We start from the raw sequence: 23,109 nt of genomic DNA on the forward strand, positions 1-23,109 counted from the left end.
CTCAATCAGAAATCACTCCACACTCTATATTGCTCTCTGGTTCTACCATATCTTACTTATTGTGTGGAAATATGGGCTAATAACTATAAAAGCAATCTTCACTCGCTAAATGTACTGCATAAAAGGTCAGTAAGGATAATTCATGATGCCGCCTACAGAGAACATACTAACTCCTTATTTTTAAAATCACAAATACTTAAACTTGCTGATATAGTTCATCTTCAAACAGCTAAAATAATTCATAAGGCTAAAAATAACCAATTACCTAAAAATGTCATCTAATACTTCTCTACAAGAGAGGAGAAATATGATCTCAGGGACGAACTACATTTGAAACACTTATATGCTAGGACTACGTTAAAAAGCCATAGCATTTCAGTATGTGGAATCAAACTATGGAATGGATTGAGTAAGACCCTCAAACAATGCACAACGATGAGCCAATTCAAGAAACAATACAAGCAGTTGATGTTTGCTAAATACAAGGATGAAGAGTCTTGAACCAGTCATGATGTGCTATACATATCACTATATTGACACTTACTATGGTACCCATTATGTCATTGGATGCTCATATCACCTAGTACTTCGGTACGTGACAAAAAAAACAACAAAAAAAACCTTAAACTATATTAGGAAAGCAGGAAGTGAACAAATATAACAGTTACTGATTTTAAAGGTACCAGATGGAGGGGTAGGATTTAATAAGCTTTGCTTCTTCCTACTCCTTTTGCACATGTGGAACTGTGAACTGATTATGTGATGCATTCAATTGTAATCTGATGCATGTTCAAATGTGCTGCAATAAGCATTCTGTTATGCAGATCTAGGCACGTAAAACACCCAACATCGCTTGACTTTACTTGATGGACTTTGCGAGGGACTCTTTTTCTGGGAGTATGTTAATTTCCATAGAAGATTTGTTGATTCAGGAATGGTTCGATACGAACCCTAAAACCCAACAAGTCTTGACAAAGTGTGCTGGGTGCAGTGTTTTGGGAAATCTGTTATACACAATCTGTTATACACAACTGTATTGTTTTAATCACAAAATGTAATCCTTGCTAGCATACCAATAAGCACTGCCTGTGACACAGTCTTGGGCGATTGTGTACAAACATATTTGTTTGTTTGTTTTTTTTCGGCTTTTTCCTTACGGAGTCGCCACTGCGGATCCTTTTTGATCCGCATACTGATTTTTGGCTTGAGCCCTTGATATTCTGGATGCCCTTCCTGAATCACAAAATGTAATCCTTGCTAGCATTGCAGTAAGCTAGCTAACATAATGGCAACCAGAATCGGAAGTCAGTTACGTTACGTTGCCCGTCAATGAAGCGATTTACTCTCAAAAATCCATTTGTTTGAGTTCGAGTCAGACCTTATTGAACAAATTAATGACTCTAACCAAGGTTCAACTGTAGAAATTGTTTTCTGAAGTGTTTTGCAGTTTGTTTTGTCATTTCCCGTCAATAATACAATGCAACAGAACGAATCATGGCACGCCTTGGCTCGATAAAGGCTGGGAAGTTTGGGAAGTTCTGATATAGAGAATATATCTCACTGAGTTGGGTTTTGCAAGGTCTTATTTTTACAATCTATTTTACAGCATTTCTGTGTAAAAGAAGTTAACAAACAACTTCCTTCTTCATGGAAAACGAAAAGACATGGTTGACAGTTCTGTTGACGTCATAGAGACTCAACTTTATCTGTACCTATATCCAGATCCTCACCAAAAATCACTTTTACTTCCTTGGTGCACCTTCCTTCGTGGATATCGGTAATTGATAGCGCTGTGAAAAATGGTCATTCAAACAACAGCAAAGCTATTGAGTTTTATCAGTGGAAAGCAACCAAGAGTGGTTTCCACTAAAGTGTTGCTGTCTATTTCTACCCCCCCACTCCCTCCCACCCCGCTCTCCTCGTTGTCAATCCCCTCAAGATTAGATGTTATCGCTCCCTCATGCCTCACTCCTCGCTCATCACACTCCACTCTCTGCACTGTATTTTTCCCTTTCCAAGATGGTGTGACGCACATGTCGACACTGTCAGTCACTCACTTAAAATTGTTGCCTGGCCTCTTGTAGGACTTCCCCCTGTTGAGACTGGATGACATTGTGGACGAGCAGTCTAACATTGTGGGTTTCTCCATGTTCAACACCACCCATCCGTTCTACCTGGAGTTCATCCGCAGCCTCAACCTATCGTGGAGCGAGGGTTGCGATCTAACGTACCCCGGCCCTGCGGTGAGTATACTCATGCTGATTCACAGTGTAATGAAATAGATCTTTCTGTGTGGAAGTAATAGCTATTGATATATCCATCTCCGTGTCCTCCCCTCTACCCCTTCTAATCATTCCGTCATTCAATTCCCATCTCCTTGCATCTTCTCCCCTGACGACTTGCCCTTCTGACCCATCTTTCCACCCCTCCCTGCCATTCTCCACATCGACCTTTCCCGTCGCCTTTCCCCCGTATCCCAACTTCCTTTTGCTTCCACAGCTCTCGTCAGCGTTGATGTTTGATGCGGTGCACGTGGTGGTGGGGGCGGTGAGGGAATTGAACCGCAGTCAGGAAATCGGCGTGAAGCCGCTCAGCTGCACTTCGCCTCAGATCTGGCAACACGGGACCAGTCTTATGAATTATCTGCGCATGGTATGAACATGGAATGCTACACATGAGTTGGTGCGTTCATGGGACTCGCCAGAAGGGCTCTGCTCTCTCGGGATTCAGTCGGATTTTCCATGAAAAGCAAAGTACTGTAGAAAACTGGCATATGGGAAAAAAAAAGGTTTTTTTTAATTTCTGGCAATTTACCTCAAAATGAAAGAATCCACACACACATAATCAATCAATCTTCATCAGTTCATGCCCAAAGACTAGGTTACACACACACCTGTCAGACTAGATAGGACAGCTTTAATCTGAGAGCCTGATGCAAGATTCAGTCTATTTAACAAGGCAGGTCCAGGCAGGAATGGTTGGCTCTTTCGTGGTATCAAAAGACGGTTGTTAGGATACAATAGAGTGGGGCCTCTGCCAGCCAACGATGGCTGTTTGGGTGGTATCACCTTCGTTAGCAGCCTATTCAGATATAATGATGATCATGGACCCATCTGGAACCAAAGTTGGCTATGCCTCGTTTATTTCTTAGAGACTAAATGACTGAGTCTTATAGGAAGGGATGAAAGGAAGTGGGAGAAAGGTGGTGCTTTAAAGGAAAACTGCACTTTTTACAAAATATTGCCCATTATTCAACACATATTTGTCCCTTTTCTGTGCCATTAACGAAAGAAAACGAGTTAGTATGAGCTAGCTAACAATGAACGTCATGGGACCTACCCAAAAAAAGAAAATTAAAACGGAATCAGTTTTCCATTTACATAACCGACTTGTATATTAACTCAGCTCCAGCCATATTGTTATTAGCATAGCTAACACAAAAACTGTATTCATCTGGCGGACTATCAGCGAAGTATCAGTATTTATTCTGATAAATCACAACACTTAGGAAGACGTTTCAGTAATGTTGTAAATCATCAAAATACGACAAGATACTCTAAGTATTACATGTTTTGCCCATCATTCAACACATATTTGTCCCTTTTCTGTGCCATTAACGAAAGAAAACGAGTTAGTATGAGCTAGCTAACAATGGACATCATGGGACCTACCCAAAAAGAGAAACTTAAAACGGCAACAGTGTACCATTTACATAACCGACTTACTTGAGGACTGGATCACAAGTCTTGTGCTGGAAGACACAGCCATCCCAATGAGAGTGGACAGTGTCGTTTTTATGCTGCTGTAGTCGACGGAATTAGCGTAAGCTATTCTGATAAATCACAACACTTAGGAAAGGCGTTTCAGTAATGTTAATGTTATAAATCATCAAAATATGACAAGATACTGTAAGTATTACATGTTTTCATCAATGTACTCATTAATGTATGACCACAACATGTGTAGAAAATGATAAAGTTACTTCCAGATTATGTAAATGCACATAATGTAAACACCTGCTCATTTACATGTGCAAAGAATGTAAACATCAGTCTTTCCACTCACATACACATATACCGTATTTTCTATGCTATAAGTCGCTCCAGAGTATAAGTCGCACAAGGCCAAAAATGCATAAGTAGGTAGAAAAAAACATACATAAGTCGCATTTTTTTGCGTTTAATTTATTTTACAAACGACTTCACCAAAACAGACATTACGTCCTCTTGGAAGGCAAGTTCTAACAATAAAAGAATAGAGAACCGCCTGAATACGTAGATGTAAGATATGCTAACACAATAGTTATTCAGCTACACAAAAAATAAACATGAACAGAAAAGGTGTCCAGTGTTTATGTAAAGTAACAGTTTTTATAATGTAATATAATATAATATCATGAAAAAAAGTGAGACTTATAGTCCGGAAAATACGATAATATGATATGATATGATATGAAATATAATATAATATAATATAATATAATATAATATAATATAATATAATATAATATAATATAATATAATATAATATAATATAATATAATATAATATAATATAATATAATATATGAATGAAAAAAAAGTGCAACTTATAGTTCGGAAAATACGGTGATGTGATGTAATGTAGTATAATGTAATATAGTATAATGTAATATAATATAATATCATACAATATAATATAATATAATATAATGTAATGTAATATAATGTAATGTAATACAATTTCTGTTCATTCCCATAAATGCATAATCCATACACATAGGTTACATATAGGTTTGTGCATTCACATAAACAAATGTCTATCTACTCACATACACACACAATGTACAGCTCACCATTTGTAAACATCTGTCTATCTAATTATGTACATACCCATAATGTTAACATGTGTCCATCCTTTCACATAAACATACAATGTCGTTATGTCTGTCCAGTCACATATGCACTTAATGTAAATATATGTCAATCTATTCACACACCCATGTCTCAGAAGAGCAGGGTTCTAACGTAACAGCGTCGCTTATCTCGTTGTGTATTTCCTGCAAAATTTTGGTGAGAAGATGCTGCATAACGGAATGCTATCGTGATTATGATTTGTGACCAGTTGTCTCTTTCTGACTGAAGATTAATGAGAATGAATGGGAACTTCATTATCATCCTCATCTCATGTTGCATGCGACCTCTGCCTCACGATGTCGTCTCCCATCTCGGCTTCTCTCCATGTTTGTGTGTGTTGCCAAAGCAGCCGGGGTGCCATCCCTCATTGCCTCCTCCCCACCGGCCCGACATCTGTCTCTGTTAGTCAACGTCACGGTGAGCTCCATCCCCGGCATTCCGCACCATTCCTCATACATTTCCTAGGTGTCGGGAGTCCCTAGTCCCTAGTCGTATCTAATCTCACAGTCTCACCTCCTTGATCTGAATCTGCTGATCCGTGTCTCTCCTTAGCCTCTGGCACTTCCTCTTTGCTTTTCCTCTCTCTTGGAAGACGAGAGGAAATATCAATACTCTATCATGATAATTCTTCCCTTGATAAGCTATTGATGCACTGCAGACAAATATTGATGCCTTTATTATGCTGTCATTACAAACACATTCCCTTGTTTGCTGGAGTGAATACATCGCAGGTACACAGTGATGTCGACACAGGAATGGCATAGGCTGTGATCAATGGTGTATAGTTTATGGGAAAAGTATGGCTACATACAGTACCAGGATGGTGACTGTATTTTTATAGGCTGGGACATTATTATTTATTTCGATGTAACATTGTATTCCATTATTTTGAATTACATTGTATTTTATTTTAGGCTGAATTTCTTTATTCAAGTTATTTTATGTAGCTATTAATCATATTTTATTAATTATAAATATTTTATTAATTATAAATATAAATTTTTTCTTATTTTGTTTTATATGAGTTAAATAAAAAAATATGTAAATTTTATTTTATATAAATAAAACCAAAAAATATATTTTATTTTATTCATTAAATAAATTACAATTTGAGACTCTCAACAGACCCAAAACATCATATTTTATTAATTATAAATATATATGTTTTTCTTATTTTGTTTTATATGAATTAAATAAAAATATGTAAATTTTATTTTATATTAATAAAACCAAAAATAAATATTTTATTTTATTTTATTCATTAAATAAATTACAATTTGAGACTCTGAACAGACCCAAAAAAGTGTTTTAGTGGTTTCACATACAATCCCTTAAAATAAATATCATGGCCAGCCAACAAAAATAAACAAAATAAAATAGCTCAGTTTGTTAAGTTGTTGCTAGGCAGAAATTTGTTGAGAATAATAATAATAACAAAAAAGGCATATTCTAGTCATGTTGCAGATGAAATTACTTTAAAAAAACCTCACAAGAATGGTGGCAATACAAGTTTATTTATGTACGTACATTTTGCATCAACTTATGCTCTGTATTAAATATAAAAATACATGTCTCCTGTGGGCCAGGTGGAGTATGACGGCCTGACGGGTCACGTGGAGTTTAACAGCAAAGGTCAGAGGACCAACTACACCCTACGGATTCTGGAAAAACACAGAGGAGGCCACAAAGAGGTCAGTATAGTCTCCTGATTTTTTTTTTAATCACCGGTATATCGTTGTGTTCATGATGATGCTCCAAAATCTGTAAAAATTTAGTTTTGATTGGCAATCGGACCATTTCCCGATGATGTACGGACGTTTGAATTCTCGTCCGAGCTTTGGAAAACGCCACTATCATTTCTAAACAGCCACCCGACAACGACACTGACTCCGACAATGATGAGATGGAACCCGTAATTTGCCAATTTTTGGTAGAAGATTAATTTTAAAAAATACAGAGAGTGTATTGTTATGTAGTACAATGAACTTCCTGTATTGTGCGAAGTTCCACTGTATTTCGAAGTGATGCATGTGGAACCTCAAACAACATTAAACAACTGCTATGTATGTTATTATCAACAACTACAATATTAATATCTCAATCATAAGTGATTTTTTAAAAATCCGCATTCATATCTGAGGGCATTTCAGTCCATGCATTTTCCCCCCTGCTTCTAATACTATGATTCCTCTCCAAACTGGGCCATGTGGGAGAGAAAACTGGAATTGGGTCACTTGAACCATGTGGCAGTGTGTTTCTTCCATCTTCTAAAAGGGTGAGAAAATAATAAAGAATATGTGTTAGTAAGGTTAATAGAGTTTGTTGATAGCTTATTCAGTAATAAACATTTTAAAAATAAATAAATAAAGGGAGGAATGGCATGGTATATTAATACACAAGTACAGGATATAACAGGGTGTCGCAAAAAAATTTTTTTTAAAGCAATTTTCTTGAAAACTACAAAGTCTACCTCAATTAAATTTAATGGTTTTGTGTTGAACATCACACATTTATTACAGGACCGATTTCATAAGTGTTTATTTTGTGCACTTTCCGATTGAGCGGGTACAAGATACCTCAATCGGATTTGGGAAAGGAATATTCCAACCCTGTGAATCCGATTATATGTTCATTCAGATTGGCACTTTTCTTTTGGAAAGGTTCAATTCTTTCCGTTTGAGCAAATAAACCGAATGCAATTGGACTATTTGGGTTCATGTATACGTGGCTACTGACATGGTACAACCTGAAAACACAAGAAAAATAAAACATTAAATGTAAAATCTTCATCTGTTTCAAAAATTTTTGTTCATTTTAATAAGAATTTTCAAAATTATTAGCCTGTGAAATTATGTCAATTTTTGGGGGACACCCTGAACAATAAACAATTAAATTACTAAAACAATAAAGAATAAACACAAGAGTAAAAACTGACATAAACATTGGTTATTGAATAGAGAAATACAGAATATATAATCTAGAGAATATATTACAGATTAAAAAAGAGAAATTCCGAATGTGAGATAATGAATACTGTAGATAAAAACATATTAGTTAATAGATAATACCCCATGAAATAATATAAATTGGGGCTGCACGGCGGTCGTGTGGTTAGCGCGCAGGCCTCACAGCTAGGAGACCAGGGTTCAATCCCACCCTCGGCCATCTCTGTGTGGAGTTTGCATGTTCTCCCCGTGCATGCGTGGGTTTTCTCCGGGTACTCCGGTTTCCTCCCACGTTCCAAAAACATGCTAGGTTAATTGGCGACTCCAAATTGTCCATAGGTATGAATGTGAGTGTGAATGGTTGTTTGTATGAATATGAATGAATGAATAATATAAATGGTATCAGACACTGTGGTTTTGGGCATTCTGCTTCTTCCTTGCATGAGTCTCTTTGTGTGTAAAAGATGAAGTGGTTCGCTTGTGCCTGTTGCTTTGGACAAAAGGCAATTTCACAAAACAATATTCCATCAACATTGAGAGGATTTTTATCATACGAGGCAGCCTTCTTTGTAACAATTTCCTTCTTCATTTTGCTAATGACTTTAGGGAGCCAGGCAAGCATCAGCTGGAGCCGCATTCATGACCCGACAATAAATCACAATAATCATTATCATCTCCCCAACCTGCGTTAATGTTTATGTATTTAATTTGTTTGGGTGGCTAAATCACGTGAACTTCAATGAATGAGTTCCTTTTTTTTTTTTGTTTTCTTGGAACGTTAGATCAACTGGTGGGAAGCCAGGATTTATTTGTCAGGCTTGGTGGTCGGTGTGCATCTGTGGCTAAAATGAGCTGCGAGCTGACCAACCGTATCTTTCAAAGTCAGGATTAAATGAAGCCGAAGTGCACACATGGTTGCACAGTTCATTGACTGGATGAAGGGAACTTTCGCTTCCCTCAATAGAGATCCAGGAAGGGGGGGGGGGGGTTTGACCGAGGTAATCATGTCAGATTGGTTGTGATGGATATTTAAGATTAGTGAATATCATTCCAGTGTCTGTAACACTGTGGATGAGCAAATGATGTTATTATGTAACGGTGTCAGGAAACGATATTTTTTAGTTATCTTGAAGACTGATTCATTCATTCATTCATTTTCGACCGCGGGGGTGCTGGAGCCTATCCCAGCTGTTTTCGGGATAGAGAGAGAGGCGGGGTACACCCTGGACTGGTCGCCAGCCAATCACAGGGCACATATAGACAAACAACCATTCACACTCACATTCATACCTATGGACAATTTGGAGTCGCCAATTAACCTAGCATGTTTTTGGAATGTGGGTGCATATTCAGTTAAGCGTAATAAAATACGTCACAAGAAAAACAACAATGGACCTAAAACAGAGCCTTGGGGTACTCCTGAATTCTACCTGACCGACAGCAATGTCAGATTTTAGAAAGGCGATTTAACACGGATATGGGAGAAGTTGACAACAGAAACTCAACAGAAATCTATTTTCGATGCCTCTTATCCTCATTAGCGTCCGGGGGTATACATTCATACCTATGGACAATTTGGAGTCACCAATTAACCTAGCATGTTTTTGGAATGTGGGAGGAAACCGGAGTACCCGGAGAAAACATGCAAACTCCACAGAGAGATGTCCGAGGGTGGAATTGAACTCTTATTATGTCTATTATAATCGTTAATACGAGTGTTAAGGTGACCATAGGGATGTTATTTCATATCTAAAGGGCTCTAATAATGTCACAAAAACATGTTTAGAATGCTGTAAACATGATTTCTATGCTCTATGTAGTTGTTTTATAAAGGGAGAATCGGGTCACGTCAGGAACCAATTGACCACAATAAAAGAGCGATTACTGTCAATTTAGAGTCGCCAATTAACCTAGCATGTTTTTGGAATGTGGGAGGAAACCGGAGTACCCGGAGAAAACCCACGCATGTACGGGGAGAACATGCAAACTCCACACAGAGATGTCCGAGGGTGGAATTGAACTATTATTGTCTATTGTAATAGTTAATACGAGTGTTAAGGTGACTATAGGGATGTTATTTCAAATCTAAAGGGCTCTAATAATGTCAAAAAACGTGTTTAGAATGTTGTAAACATGATTTCTATGCTCTATATAGTTGTTTTATAAAGGAAGAATCGGGTCCGGAGTACATGGAGAAAACCCACGCATGCACGGGGAGAACATGCAAACTCCACACAGAGATGGCCGAGGGTGGAATTGAACTCGGGTCTCCAAGCTGTGTGGCCTGTGCGCTAACCACTCGGCCGTGCATCCAATAAACTGATTCAATAAATATGAAATAAGGACCAGTAGATAACATCAAGGCTCCTTACTTAGTTCTACCAAGGTGTTTGTTTCACATAAATAGACACATACTGACAACTACGTAAGGAAACCCAGTTACTTTTTTTGCTGTTTGATGTCCTGGTGGAAAGCCAAAATATATTTGTCAAGCTCGACTGGTCGATGTGTGCTAAAATTAGCCTTGAGCTGACCAGCCATGTCTTTCAAAGTTGGAATTAAATGAAGCCTAAGTGCACACATGGGTGCACGGTTCATTGACTGGATGAGGAGAACTTTTCTCTTCCTTCAATAGAGGACCAGGCAGGTCTTTTTACGAGTCGCCAAATGCCACCCGATAAGCTCGGTTCCTTTAATGCGTTGTCCCAGTTGTTATAATTAAGCTGGGCAACTCGCGAATAAAATGTCAAAGAAAGAAAAAAAAAACAAAAAAAAAAAACATGTGACCAGTTGAAAGATGTACAGCCATATATCCTAAAGAGTAGCTTCTGTTCGTGGTAAAGCCGTTAGGTCATAATCGCACACTTATGTACTTAAGTGACTTTAATGTCACATAAAAGTGAAATATGCGGGTGCTTTAAGAAAAATAGATGTCCTAGTGAAATTCCCACTCATGAATTTTCATTACCTGTTACTTGTCAGAGCTCATTTCTCTTCATGGAAACTGTTTTGTTTGTTTTTTTCTAAATAAAACATTCAAGCAATGCCGCACAGCACTGCAGGCCCCATTGGGGTCAATTAAAGCAATGCGCTTGTATGACAGCTAACAAAGTAGCCTGCACAGAACTGCTAAGGTTTAATAGCCCAACAGGGTCACGTACCGCTACAAATGATGTTTAGCATTCTTACAAGATTTACACTACAATAGCCATTGATTTTTCTCCCCCCCACCTCCCCCTTTTCCCCCTTCTGTTGTTAGATTGGGATCTGGTACTCCAACAACACCCTCGCCATGAACTCCACCAGTCTGGATATTAATGTCTCCGAGACGCTGGCAAACAAGACGCTTATTGTTACCACCATTCTGGTAAGGTCACACCTACCTTCAGGGGAGGAGGGGGGGCACCATAACACTATTGAGGTCACAGTGTGTGTACTTGTACAGTTCCGTTTGGTTTTTGTTTTTTTTTGTGGAAAATAGTAGACATGACCTTGTTCTTTAAGTGTTGCTTTTTCAAAGTTGTGGTCATCCAAAATACTAAGAATAGCCGCTCACTCAGCTGGTCTCTAATAGACATCAAAAATAAACAAATCCTTCATTTATTTATTATGTTAACTGGTTTTCACGTAGTAGGATTCCTTATTTATAGAAATGGAACATTTTAATTGTGATAGTATAGAAACAAGTACAAAAAAATGAGTACACAACGATCTGTATCTGTTCATCCATCTAAATTACCTGTTTCTGTATCTGTACTTGGTGTGGGCGGGGCATAAACCGGAAATGGGTGGGACTTAATCTGCATCTGTCCTAAATTGACATGGACTGATCAGAAGTTGCTACATTTGTTATTATTACGCTACATGTGCATTGTGTATGTGTTTAAGTGATTTGTAAAAAATCATTATTTAATTATAATTAAATTCTAATAAAAAATATTTTAAAAAAATTATAATCATAGGATTCCTTATTTATAAATGGAATATTTTCATAGTTACAGCATAGAAAAAAGTAACGCCACATTTCGATCTGGATCTGTATCTGTTCACCTATTTAAATGATCTGTTTCCGTATCTGTACTTGGTGTGGGCGGGGCATAAACCGGAAGTGTGTAATGTTTAACCGGAAATGGGTGGGACTTAATCTGCATCTGTCCTATGTTGACATGGTTTGATCAGAAGTTACTACATTTATGATTATTATTACGCTACATGTGTACTGTGTGTGTGTGTGTCAGTGATCTGTAAGAGTTCATTATTTAATTATAATAGTATTGTTTATTTATAAATGGAACATTTTCATAGTTACAGCATAGAAAAAAGTAATGCCACATTTCAGAAAAATAACATCATACAAAAGTCATACCAAGTAAAGGTAAAATATGGTGGTGGTAGTGTGATGGTCTGGGGCTGTTTTGCTGCTTCAGGACTTCAGGACGTGATACATGGAACCATGAATTAGGGATGAGTGAGTACACGATCTATCTGTATCTGTTCACCCATCTAAATTATCTGTTTCCGTATCTGTACTTGGTGTGGACGGGGCATAAACCGGAAGTGGGCAATGTTTATTTATAAATGGAACATTTTCATAGTTACAGCATAGAAAAAAGTAATGCCACATTTCAGAAAAATAACATCATACGAAAGTCATACCAAGTAAAGGTAAAATATGGTGGTGGTAGTGTGATGGTCTGGGGCTGTTTTGCTACTTCAGGACGTGATACATGGAACCATGAATTAGGGATGAGTGAGTACACGATCTATCTGTATCTGTTCACCCATCTAAATTATCTGTTTCCGTATCTGTACTTGGTGTGGGCGGGGCATAAACCGGAAGTGGGCAATGTTTATTTATAAATGGAACATTTTCATAGTTACAGCATAGAAAAAAGTAACGCCACATTTCAGAAAAATAACATAATTCGGAAGTCATATCAAGTAAAGGTAAAATATGGTGGTGGTAGTGTGATGATGTGGGCCTCTTGTGTCGCTTCAGGACTTGGAAATGTTGTTGTGATAAACGGATCCATGAATTAGGGATGAGTGAGTACACCATGATCTGGATCTGGATCTGTTCACCTATCCAAATGATCTGTATCTATATCTGTACTTGGTGTGGGCGGGGCATAAACCGGAAGTGGGCAATGTTTAACTGGAAATGGGTGGGACTTAATCTGCATCTGTGCTAAATTGACATGGCTTGATCAGAAGTTACTATATTTATTATTATTCCTCTATATGTGTACTGTGTATGTGTGTAGTAAGTGATCTGTAAGATTTTTGTATTTAATTATTTCTTTAATGATCTCTGTGAAATTAGGGAGTGTCTCCCGCCCACTTGCCTTTCCTTTATACTCCACAGGCGTGCCAAACTCAAACAATTACTACCCATCCCTTGTTAGAACCTTTTTTTGTCACTTTTCTGGTACTAAGCTTTCCCCTTTTAGATTCATTAGAAAGACATTTTGCTTTACTAAAGCTCCCCTATTATGTAAAAGTGACCTTTTAATCAGCAATGTGTGTCCAAAGAGCCTGGGAATGAGTACTAAACACGTGAAAAAAAAATTTCCCTCACTTGTTTGAGAAAAGAGACGCTCACCCACTTTGAAAAAAAAAAACAAAATGCAGCCTTTGTGACACATCTCAAAATAAATCCACATGCAACTCCAAACGTTTTAGAATAGAATAAACTATCTTAGAGGACGGCACGGTGGACTAGTGGTTAGCACGCAGACCTCACAGCTAGAAGACCAGGGTTCAATTCCACCCTCGGCCATCTCTGTGTGGAGTTTGCATGTTCTCCCCGTGCATCTCCCCGTTCTCCGGGTACTCCGGTTTCCTCCCACATTCCAAAAACATGCTAGGTTAATTGGCGGCTCCAAATTGTCCATAGGTATGAATGTGAGTGTGAATGGTTGTTTGTCTATATGTGCCCTGTGATTGGCTGGCGACCAGTCCAGGGTGAACCCCGCCTTTCGCCCGAAGACAGCTGGGGTAGGCTCCAGCACCCCCCGCGACCCTTGTGAGGAAAAAGCGGAAGAAAATGAATGAATGAAATTATCCTAGAATGATAGCATAGTAAATATGCTTTTGAAAAATATTTTATGGCCAAACAGGAAGGAATTGTGTACTTCCTCAGCACGCCCACCTAGTAAGACTCCTACCTGATGTCAAGTATACAGGATGCGAATGTCAAGCAGAACACAAACACACAACAAACAGCTTCTTTTATTTTGGCTTTAGCGCTGACATACTACGAGACGGTAGGACAAGCTAGTAGTCGATATTTCCATCTTTGCAGTCAAATCATATGTACTTTAGAGTGGGTGCACATTCAAAAAAATAAGAAAGAAAGAAAGCTGTCTTGCTGCTATTGCATTAAATAAAATGCTCCCCGGAAAGTCGGGATGCATAGTAAGACATTGTGCTTTGATAGGGTGTTTTGTAATGTGCTTACAAAGCACTGTGATCACCGGGACTCTGCTTTCCACACGCTTCACGGGAAGCCATGTTTTGACAGCTATCTTTGTGACGTCGCCAGCGTGGTGTTTATTGTGGGCGCTTTTTTTTTTTTTTTTTTTTTTAGCTCATTCAGTAGTATTCCAAGTGCATGTCGGAAAAAATAAAAGTAAAAAAAAATAACACACATAACATATCATAATGAGAATGCTGAATTTTGGGCAGTTTATACTCCTGCTGTGAAGTCTTTTTTTACTCCCTTTGGAATGTAAATGTGTCTTTTATATCTTTTCAGAAACATCTTTAGCTTTCTTTTAGACAGGGAAGCTCACAGGAAAGTAGTTGTTGATGTCCGCTAAAGAGGCTCAACAAAAGTACAAAATCAACTTGTATACAATCATCACTCTTTTTTAAGAGCTGTTTTTTTGGGGGGGAGTGGAAATAAACACAAGTTTTTAATTAGGATTTTGGACGACCTTATCTGCTTCCATATCATTTTGCCATTAATAATTTTACAATTTTATAATTATTCTAAGAAACAAATCTGCCTTTGCCTTTCTGGATGATCTTAAAACTTTATTTCACAACATTTCAAAACGTACTCTGTCATGAGTTGGTTATTTTTATTTTTCTATTTGCAGGGTTCAATGTCGTTCTTTCATAATTCGATTTTTTTGGTGTAAATTCTCTAATACTTCTGTCATGTGTGTTTTGAAATACTGTTTTTCATAACTAGCCAGAAGCAAAATGTCATCCCATTGGATTTGGATAGCTTCAGCTATAAAGTTTTGATATTTACTTTCAGGGATAGTAATAATAACGTCATTGCCGCGAGCAAAGGAATGAAATTGTTCTTTTGTACGTTTTCTGCAGGCCCAATTTATTTGTAGTCTGATAACCCAGTTAATATATTAAAAATATTAAAATTCTTTCTTGTTTATTGGTAAATATGACATCATTTTGTTATTCTTGCCCCTTTGATGATTTGTGTTAACTTAATTAACTGTAAAAGTGTAAGGCTGTCAATTGATTAAAATATTTGATCATGATTAATCACATTTAATCTTCAGTTAACTCAGAATTAATCACATTTAATCACATATAGGAATACGTTTTTATCGATAATAAATAGGGTAAATCTCTTTGAACAAAACAATTATAAACAATTTGATGATAATTACATCCAATTTTATATATATCAATTTCAGAACTCGGGCCCATTATTTAAAACAATACAGTCAACAAGCATATTTTTGTTTATTTCTCTTTAAAATACATTGAACTACATTTAAATTAATAATTTCTATATAATTAATTATATTTAATTATAATTTAATATATTATTTAGAATATTATAATTATATTTAATTAAAATGTAATTATTATTTATTATTTACTCATAATAATAATTATAGTTATAATTAATTCTAATGCATATATAATTAATAATTATATTATAGTAAATAGTATTGTGTTACAATACTATAACTATTAATTAGAAATCCCACAGTTTTTGAACGTCAAAATAATTGCCCGCCATTAAAGGAAACTTCCGTTAAACGCGTCATTAACTTTGACAGCCCTATTTATGGGTTAATTATGAACAAAATGTGATTAATCCCGATTCTAATATTTTAATATATTGTTAACCCAAATTAAAATATGATTATATACTTGATCACCGATATGTGTGGAAAAAGATGGCCCTTTATGAATGTATGCACATACACTAGGACATGTGCCATGCCGGTGTAAAGTTCACTGGCTGTAGATTATTTGAAACATATTATTCATAACAAGCCTTGGCAAGTTGTAGTAAAATGTGAGGAACTATATTGTTTCTTGCTGTGGTCTGCAACAACATGCTATACAAAGAATAATCAGTAAAACAATGCAAGTAATGTTCATAATACATAATACATAATTCCAGTATATACTGTACCATTATGAAAACAAAGATGCGGAATCAATAAGAAAATGAACTAAATTCAAGGCTTATTATTGTGCTAAATGGATAATACACTACAAGATCAAAAAGCATGCGATTATGCACCAGACAAAAAAATGCACACTAGCACTCAGCAGCACAGAGCAAACACCATTATGAAACCTCACCTCTGTATTTATGCACTGCATTAACTTTTGGGAACAAGGACGAGGTGAAGGGAAGAATAGAAATGACTCGTATGTCTGGGTAAGCCACAATCTTAGACGGTGCTTTGAAGGACCTCCGAGCAAAGTGGCCCCAACACTTGAAATGGTATATTAGTGAGGCATAAAGAACATAAACATGTAAAACGGTGGGCTGTCCAACATACAGGAAAGTAATTACAGGCTCATACGCTGTCACAGCACTACTTGAGAAGACTACTTAAGAAGGCCGGCTGTTATTTTGCACACGATATGAATTAAATCTCAAGATTAGACACTCTTAATGCATAAACATAATCATAAAACTTTTATTGCTCATATAACGCTCATACAACATTGGACAACTTCATGCATTGTCTCCTTTCTTCTGCACTGTACTCCCTGCATTGTGAAGGGCTGTTCATGTGAGGCATTCAGGCACATTATGTAACTCTTAGCGTTTAGTGTTAATGTAGCTGTAGGAACCCAGGCTCCAGAGCTTTCTAATCATTGCAATGATTTTTAATGAGTGCATTAGAAATGCATGTATTGAAACTAATTGTGAGTTATTTTTGGACATCAAACTTTTGCCAACACTTTTTTTGTTGGGGGGTTATTGAAATAAATTTTTTAAAATATTTTCATGTATATTTAATATTCAAACAATTATTTTAAAATCAATACCTCATACATATTTCCCATAAAGTTAACTTGGAATTGGCAAATTAATCATCTTAATAACAACAACAACAACCATAATAATCATAGTGATCATAATATCACAATGATTGTAATAATAATAATAATCATCATCCTATTATTATTATTACTAATAAAATAATAATCATCATCATAATAATCACAATAACCACAATGATCACAATAATCATAGCAATCACAGCAATCACAATAATCACAATAATCACAATAACCATAACAATCATAACAATCATAATAATCATAATAACATAATAATCATAATAATCATAATTGTACTCATTATAATAATTACAATACAGTAGTTTTGTAGTATTGTATTGTAGATTTACGATTATTATTTATTAACAAAGGTTTTCCCATAGACCAGTGCTTCTCCATTATTTTTTGTCATGTGTCCCCTAAGGGAGAGAAATTTTTGGAAAATTTCAGAAACTAAAGCTTCTTGCGACCCCCCTGAAGGAGGGGGGGGGGGCGCCCCGCCCCGCCCCGCCCCACTATTTGAGGACTGCTATAGTCAAAGAACCAGTCACACCAATGGACAATGTTTACAGTCTCCCATTAACCTAACATGCATGTTTTACATTGAGAAAGTTAGCTGAGATATTTTTACTTTTTAGGAAAAACTGTTTCTTAAAATGGGATCTTTTTACTTTCTTGAAATGTGCAGTGTGTGCACCATTTGTTATCCTGGATAGAACTTCTCCTCTTTTTTTTTTTTTTTAGGTCAGATCTACAAAAAAATATCTATTTAGAAGAGACTGGCAATGTGTTGAGCTTCTTTCTGTCTCTGGAGGATTACTTAAAACTGTTCCCATGTGGAAGTCTAAACAGGGATAAGCCATGGAAGCGCCAGTCATTCAAAACAACTTTTTTTTTTTCTTTCTGGAGAGAGAAAAACAAGCCCATAGGAGTTTGATGTGATGCAGACAACAAAGAGCATAGAAGTCAACAGTAGATTGTAAAATGTAATGTTAAATTCACTCTAAAGAAATATCATTAACCGGGGGGGGGGTGCTTTGTTACATTTGAATGACATCAACTAGCTGCACAAAAAATGGTGTGTACCATATTAGCACAATATAATGCTGCCACACTGTGCGGCAATGGGTTGCCTTTTTTAAAAGGCAACATCAATCTTTCACAACTTTCGCACTCATAAGAATCGGTGGGCGCAGTAGGAGATTGCTTTTGGTCGTCAACACGGCGAGCCGGCGGGATTTGATATTTCAAGGAACATTTTGAACTCAAAGGATTCATTTTAAAGACATTCTAAATTATTTTAGTCAAGGCTCAGTCAAACATAAAGCATCTCACAAAAGAGAGTCATATTTCAGAAAGCTTCTGTATTGCAGTTTACTGCATCTTCTTATGGGACAATACTATTCAAATGAAACCGATATACTCTACAACAACCAATTCACAGCAGTATATATAAAACAAGTCAACATTGTTGTCCTAATATCTGGCAACCCAACATGACATAGGACCAGTAGTAAAATAACAAAATTTGTAGATGTTAGTAAGAAATGTGCTCTTGTAGAAAATATGTTGATATCCTTTTTCCTATGAAATATGCTAAAGAAGGGCTGCACAGTGGGTGAGTGGTTAGCACATAGATGTCACAGCTAGGAGACCTGAGTTCGATTCCATCCTCCGCCATCTCTGTGTGGAGTTTGCATGTTCTCCCCGTGCATGTGTGGGTTTTCTCTGGGTACTCCGGTTTCCTCCCACATTCCAAAAACATGCTAGGTTAATTGGCGACTCCAAATTGTCCATAGGTATGAATGTGAGTGTGAATGGTTGACAGTTGGATGAAATCTCGTCTTGTTGTGAACAGGAAAACCCTTACGTGATGCGCAAAGACAACTACCAGGACTTCCAAGGCAATGACCAGTACGAGGGGTTCTGTGTGGATATGCTGAGGGAGCTGGCCGACATTCTCAAGTTCTCCTTCAGGATCAAGCTGGTGGACGACGGGCTCTACGGCGCCCCCGAGCCCAATGGCTCCTGGACGGGCATGGTGGGAGAACTGATCAACAGGGTGAGTTCTCCTTAAATAATCAACTGTACAGTGTATACTTGATTTGTTTGCATTTTCAATACATTTTTCCATAGACAAAAAAAGCCATTACAAATGGTCTGTTGTTGTTGTTGTTTGTTTATTTTAATTTCATTTAACTCGGGTGCATTCTTTCAGCGCATGCTCAGATATGACGTAACATGCAGCTCAAGACGTTCTTCAGTTTTAAAAATAGAGGAGAGCAATCAGCACTGGACTGCTGCGGAAAGTTTGTTTTTGATCCAAACTAAATTTCAAGACTGGAAGAATGAAAAACTGGCAATACGGAGTTATTCCAACAAGTGAAGGAAAAACTCGGGGAAGCTGGTATCACTTGATGTTGATGTTTACGTTTTACTGGGCATGCCCCATTGACTATTCTGGTTGATTATAGTGGCGCATGTAGACAAGAGATTGGAATATTCCTTTCCATGTATACCATTGTTTTCGGAAAAGTCATTCGGAAAGATTCATTCATTCATTCCTACCGCTTATCCTCACGAGGGTCGCGGGGGTGCTGGAGCCTATCCCAGCTGTCTTCGGGTGAGAAGTGGGATACACCCTGGACTGGTCGCCAGCCAATCACAGGGCACATATAGACAAACAACCATTCACACTCACATTCATACCTATGGACAATTTGGAGTCACCAATTAACCTAGCATGTTTTTGGAATGTGGGAGGAAACCGGAAACACAGAGATGACCGTGGGTGGAATTGAACCCTGGTCTCCTAGCTGTGCCGCCTCGGAAAGATTCTATTCGGAAAGAAAAAACTTCTCATGTAAACGTGGCTACTGACTTAATAGTCCCCCAAATTGTCCTGCTTGCGTGGGTACTGGTCCAGGCCAAGGGTGCATTTGACTGACACTTATTGGTGGGGGCTGGCTAATGACGCCCCTCCCCTTCTCTTTCTTCTTAATCACCATACGGTACACTTCAATTACCAGACTATAACACCCTGTGTGCACCCCCCCCCCTGGCTCTTCATGCTTTTTCTCTGCCCCTCTTTTTGCCTGATCACTTGGCTCTAATTAGTGGCCCATGTTCATCAATTAGGATCTAATGGAGGAGACGGAAGGGGGGGGGCACCACACACACACATAAGGGGTGACACAGGTGTAAAGACCTGGCAGGCTGTGCTTCCTTGCAATTAGCCTCATTTAGTTGATGGATACTCCACACACAGGGAGAGAAGCTGTGTGTTTTTGCAAAAATGTCTCTCTTTGTCTTTTCCAACACCATCACAGCTCTCATGCAACGCTGCTGCTGCATCAAGTGGCTTTATTTTTGCACCTACCTCACCACTTGTCTTTTATTTTTTTTTATTCCCATCCACTATTATCCACCCATCCTCCGTACTTATCTATTTCTGTCCCATCCCACAGAAAGCAGACCTGGCGGTGGCAGGTTTCACCATCACGTCAGAGAGGGAGAAAGTTATCGACTTCTCCAAACCCTTCATGACCCTGGGAATCAGCATCTTGTACAGGGTCCATTTGGTGAGCAAGTAGAGTTTTGGACAGGATGCTATTGGAGTTTGGTTTTTTTTCCTACAGTTTATGACTTCTTTGTCCAAAAGAGTTGTTTTTCTACATAGTGTTGTAGAAGAAATTCTCCTCAACTGAATTAAGGCCTCCAAGACCAATTGTTTAAGTAAATTTCATCTCCCCTAGCGTATTCGTTAATCTCCACTTATGAGAAGGAATAAAACTCACACACTAGTAAAAGTTAACATCATGTATTGTAAAATTGGTCAGACAGAATAAAATCACAAAAACACAGGATCCTGGGCTGAGTTTCTCTTCCAAATGTCCGCCTGCAGCCTCCCGACGATAAGAAGGAAAGTCAGCCTCGATTCTTGCATCCCAGCGCTTTTTGTAGATCTCCTTAGATGGGGTGGAGTTGGGGGTATGTGTGGGGGATGGACCAGGATCCCGTTCCCTGGACCAGATACTTCCTCCTTCACCCCATTATCCTTATTGCCTCCTGGGTAAATGACCGTAAATACCTAAGACCCTCCTGGCCTTTTGGTTCTCTCCCAATGACCTCTGCAAAGATAAGAAGAAGAAACACAACGCAGACAATTTGGAGTCGCCAATTAACCTAGCATGTTTTTGGAATGTGGGAGGAAACCGGAGTAACCGGAGAAAACCCGGGGAGAACATGCAAACTCCACACAGGGTGGAATTGAACTCGGGTCTCCAAGCTGTGTTGCCTGCGCGTTAACCACTCGTCCGCCATGTTGTCGTGCAGCTTTACATTGCTAAATAGCAGTTGTCGAAGAGTGCATAACAGAACCCCCCCTTCACCCTTTGTCTGCAACCAGGGTCGTAAACCAGGTTACTTCTCCTTCCTGGATCCTTTCTCCCCGGCTGTGTGGCTCTTCATGCTGCTGGCCTACCTGGCTGTGAGCTGCGTGCTCTTCCTGGCTGCAAGGTCTCTTGCTGCATGATATCACTCATTGACATCACACAAACATGACTCACTTATGTGACATGACTCTTGTTCTCTGTCCCAGGCTGAGCCCCTATGAGTGGTATAACCCTCACCCGTGTCTGCGGGAGCGCAGGGACATGCTGGAGAACCAGTACACACTGGGTAACAGCTTATGGTTCCCAGTTGGCGGCTTCATGCAGCAGGGATCCGAGATCATGCCCAGAGCCTTGTCCACCCGATGTGTCAGTGGAGTGTGGTAAGTCCAATGAAAATCCAATGTCATGGCATTCCAGTCCTGTAGGTGGCGGTAGTGCACATTATAAGGTAAATGCAAGCTGCCATGTAAAGCTGTCAAACCACCAAATAGCTTGCTTGCTAACCAATAAACACTCATCCCAAGTTTCTCCTATGATGTTGAGCCTTGATGATGGAATCTAGACAGTTTAAAAGAGCTTTTGGTAAGCCCGACTGGCAACACACTGTTTCTATATCTGTAGCTTTAATGCTAATGAACGGCGCTTCTCCAACAAGTACTATTATGCACTTTATGGGAGAGGATGGCACAATCATTAGTAACATTAGCATAGCGATGGGTTACAGTGCTAAATTACACTCACATTTTAACAGCAGCATCATGCTAGGTTAGCCTATTTGTGAAAACAAAGCTAAATTATCAAACTTCCAAGCTTGGACGAGCTTATTTTAAGGTGCTGGAATCTAGACAGTTTAAAAGTGCGTTTAGTAAGCCCGACTGGCAACATACTGTTTCTATATCTGTAGCTTTAATGCTAATGAACGGCGCTTCTCCAACAAGTACTATTATGCACTTTATGGGAGAGGATGGCACAATCATTAGCAACGCTAGCTACTATGTGTTACAGTACTAAATTACACTCACATTTTAACAGCAGCATCATGCTAGGTTAGCCTATTTGTGAAAACAAAGCTAAATTATCAAACTTCCAAGCTCCCGTGTCTGTAAAAAGAGTTGGACGAGCTTATTTTAAGGTGCTGGAATCTAGACAGTTTAAAAGTGCTTTTAGTAAACCCTACTGGCAACACACTGTTTCTATATCTGTAGCTTTAATGTTAATGAACGGTGCTTCTCCAACAAGTACTATTATGCACTTTATGGGACAGGATGGCACAATTATTAGCAACGCTAGCATAGCTAGTATGTGTTACAGTGCTAATTACACTCACATTTTAACAGCAGCATTATGCTAGGTTAGCCTATTTGTGAAAACAAAGCTAAATTATCAAACTTCCAAGCCTCCCATGTCTGTAAAAAAAAAGTTAGGTGAGCTTATTTTAAGGTGTGTGGCAAAGGCTATTTCATTTATTCATTCATTCATTCATTTTCTACCGCTTATCCTCAATCACAGGGCACATATAGACAAACAACCATTCACACTCACATTTATACCTATTGACAATTTAATTCATTTTCTACCGCTTTTC

At 38.2% G+C, this 23,109-nt stretch overlaps 1 protein-coding gene across 3 annotated transcripts in view; it reads left to right on the plus strand.

Annotated features, from left to right (window-relative positions):
* Positions 1-23,109, plus strand: part of grik5 (glutamate receptor, ionotropic, kainate 5) — a 165,602-nt gene that overhangs the window by 132,663 nt on the left and 9,830 nt on the right. For all 3 annotated transcript variants that reach the window (XM_078790786.1, XM_058053106.2, XM_078790785.1), the window contains 8 exons: positions 2,085-2,243; positions 2,500-2,652; positions 6,481-6,585; positions 11,099-11,206; positions 18,989-19,192; positions 20,598-20,711; positions 21,539-21,648; positions 21,731-21,904. In XM_078790786.1, the coding sequence (XP_078646912.1) occupies positions 2,085-2,243; positions 2,500-2,652; positions 6,481-6,585; positions 11,099-11,206; positions 18,989-19,192; positions 20,598-20,711; positions 21,539-21,648; positions 21,731-21,904 (1,127 nt within the window). The remainder of the gene's footprint in view (positions 1-2,084; positions 2,244-2,499; positions 2,653-6,480; positions 6,586-11,098; positions 11,207-18,988; positions 19,193-20,597; positions 20,712-21,538; positions 21,649-21,730; positions 21,905-23,109) is intronic.

Source organism: Doryrhamphus excisus, linkage group LG5, assembly GCF_037039965.1.
Source record: "Doryrhamphus excisus strain RoL-2023G ecotype Guam linkage group LG5, RoL_Dexc_Guam_v1.1, whole genome shotgun sequence".
Lineage (NCBI taxonomy): Eukaryota > Metazoa > Chordata > Actinopteri > Syngnathiformes > Syngnathidae > Doryrhamphus > Doryrhamphus excisus.